Raw genomic sequence first — 2,068 nt, 5'->3', positions numbered from 1 at the left:
TTTTAGGGTAGAAAAAATCTTACTGTTGTCAATTAATTGCAGCCATTGGATCACATGATCCAACAACCACAATTAAGTGACCGTTGCACAAAAGACAGTTAAAAAAAAAAAAAACAGCCGTTGGCAGCAGGCCCATGTGGGTGTGGAGCCCACCACCAATGGTTGGGCAATCCATTTGCTAATCCTTGGTCATCCAACTGCCTGGGCAGGTGGGGCCCCCAAAAAACTTGCAGTCAGTCCGGCAATTTATTGCCACTGCATTCCACTTTTCCTTCTTTCTCTCCAATTGGTCATCCAATTGGTTTGCTGTGCATTTGCTCTTATGGGTTAAAATGCCATCCCTAGTTCCAAACCTCTATTCAAAAAAAAAAAAAAAAAGGGAAGTAGGTAACTCGGGCCTCCAAATTATTGAATGTATTGAAAGGTACTGGCCTAATTACCCAAAAAGAGTAATTTTGTTCTTCAATTTTAGACAAAAATGGGAATTGTGTGGATTTCATAATGTGTTGAACAGTTGAACCTCGTCTAGTTGTTATCGAACAGTTTTGAGTGGCTAGAATTTACGGGTGTTGCAACAAAAACAAGAGGCTAAAAGCTCTTCATGTGAACAACGAACCATATCAAAATGTTTGACAAGAAAATGGGAAATCAAGCACTTTCAATTCCATGCATATAAATAGGGGGGATTTTAGGTAATCTCAAACGCGACCACTCCCTATATCTGCATATATTAATAATGTTTATATTGTCCTTTTGGTAATACCTTTCTAGCAGTTCCTCTCAAGATGACATTGTCCAATGGTGTCACCATGCTCCTCCCAGAAGCACACATTGAATCCGTCCAGTCTGTAATGCCCTTCAAGATCACCGATCCGCGGCCGGCACGCCAAGTGTCGGCTGCAGACCCCGTCGGTTTGGGAATATTCCAACAGTGCCTGCACATAGTTCTCTACTACACAAAAGCAACCGAAGAGGACTCACGTTGGCTCCATGCTGGTTGGATCAAGGAATCACTTTCGAGGGCGTTGCTGGAGCAACCGCTATTTGCTGGCCGTTTACGCACGAGTGATGGGGGAGAGTTGGAGATTGTGGCAAATGACAGCGGCGTTAGACTCGTCGAAACTCGTACTCCGATGACCATGGCTGAGTTTCTGTCTTACAAGGACAGCATGGAGGATACAGAAGATAAACTTGTGTTTTGGAAAACTATTGATGAACGAAGTCCTCAGTACTCTCCTCTCTTTTATGTTCAGGTACTTGGCACTGGATTTCTTGCTTCGTTTTTGTTTTTGGGATATATTGAATTCACTACTATCTTTTGTTTTGTTTTCAGGTGACATATTTTCAGTGTGGAGGGAGATCAGTAGGAATTAGCTGCAGTATTCTTCTAGCAGATCTTTTGTTCAAAGACAATTTTCTCAAGAAATGGGCTAACATCCACCACAATCTGCTTTCAGACGAGAGTCTACCTGCGACACCCTTTTATAACTTCCCACATGTTGAAAAAAGTGGAAATTCCTGCAAGAAAATATTTGTCTCTATTCCGAGCAAAAAATGTGGCAAGACAATGATCTTCAATGTTGCAGCTGAGAAGGCGGACTCGGAGAACGATGATGCATTGCAACTTTGTGTTGAAGAAGCAGAGAGCAAGTTTGGTTTTGGGAAATTGTTTGTGAAGATCAACGTTTCATCCTGCAGTGCAATCAAGGTTGAGAATTTTCAAAAAGAAGGACTTGCTAAGCCGAAACTGAGCCTAATTGCTGAAGCGGATTGGGATTATTTCGGGGCAAAGGAGGTCGAATTTCATGAAGGGAATAAGCCGGCTACTGTTTCGTATTGGTTTGGATTCATTTCTGGTGGACTTGTTATGGCAGTGCCATCATCAGCTGATCAGGAGGGTGCTTCAGTGATTGTCACAGTTCCTAACTAGGAGGATTAATTCCTAGTTAGTCCTGAATATCATACATTCTGTTATGTTTCTGTTTCAATCTCATTAATGTATCTCTTTGATTTGATTGATCAGAATTGATGGAAATGAATAAATGTGGACATGTGTTGCTTAAACAAA

General features: G+C 41.6%; 1 protein-coding gene across 1 annotated transcript; it reads left to right on the top strand.

The window, feature by feature from the left end:
* The first annotated feature begins 643 nt into the window (after window positions 1-643).
* LOC133706755 (spermidine hydroxycinnamoyltransferase 2) lies at window positions 644-2,068 on the top strand. Its single transcript, XM_062132298.1, has 2 exons — window positions 644-1,253; window positions 1,334-2,068. The coding sequence occupies exons 1-2, from the start codon at window positions 786-788 to the stop codon at window positions 1,928-1,930; spliced, it is 1,065 nt and encodes a 354-aa protein (XP_061988282.1). The 5' UTR covers window positions 644-785; the 3' UTR covers window positions 1,931-2,068.

Source organism: Rosa rugosa, chromosome 4 (assembly GCF_958449725.1).
Source record: "Rosa rugosa chromosome 4, drRosRugo1.1, whole genome shotgun sequence".
NCBI lineage: Eukaryota > Viridiplantae > Streptophyta > Magnoliopsida > Rosales > Rosaceae > Rosa > Rosa rugosa.
This window is presented reverse-complemented; position numbering and strand designations above follow the sequence as displayed.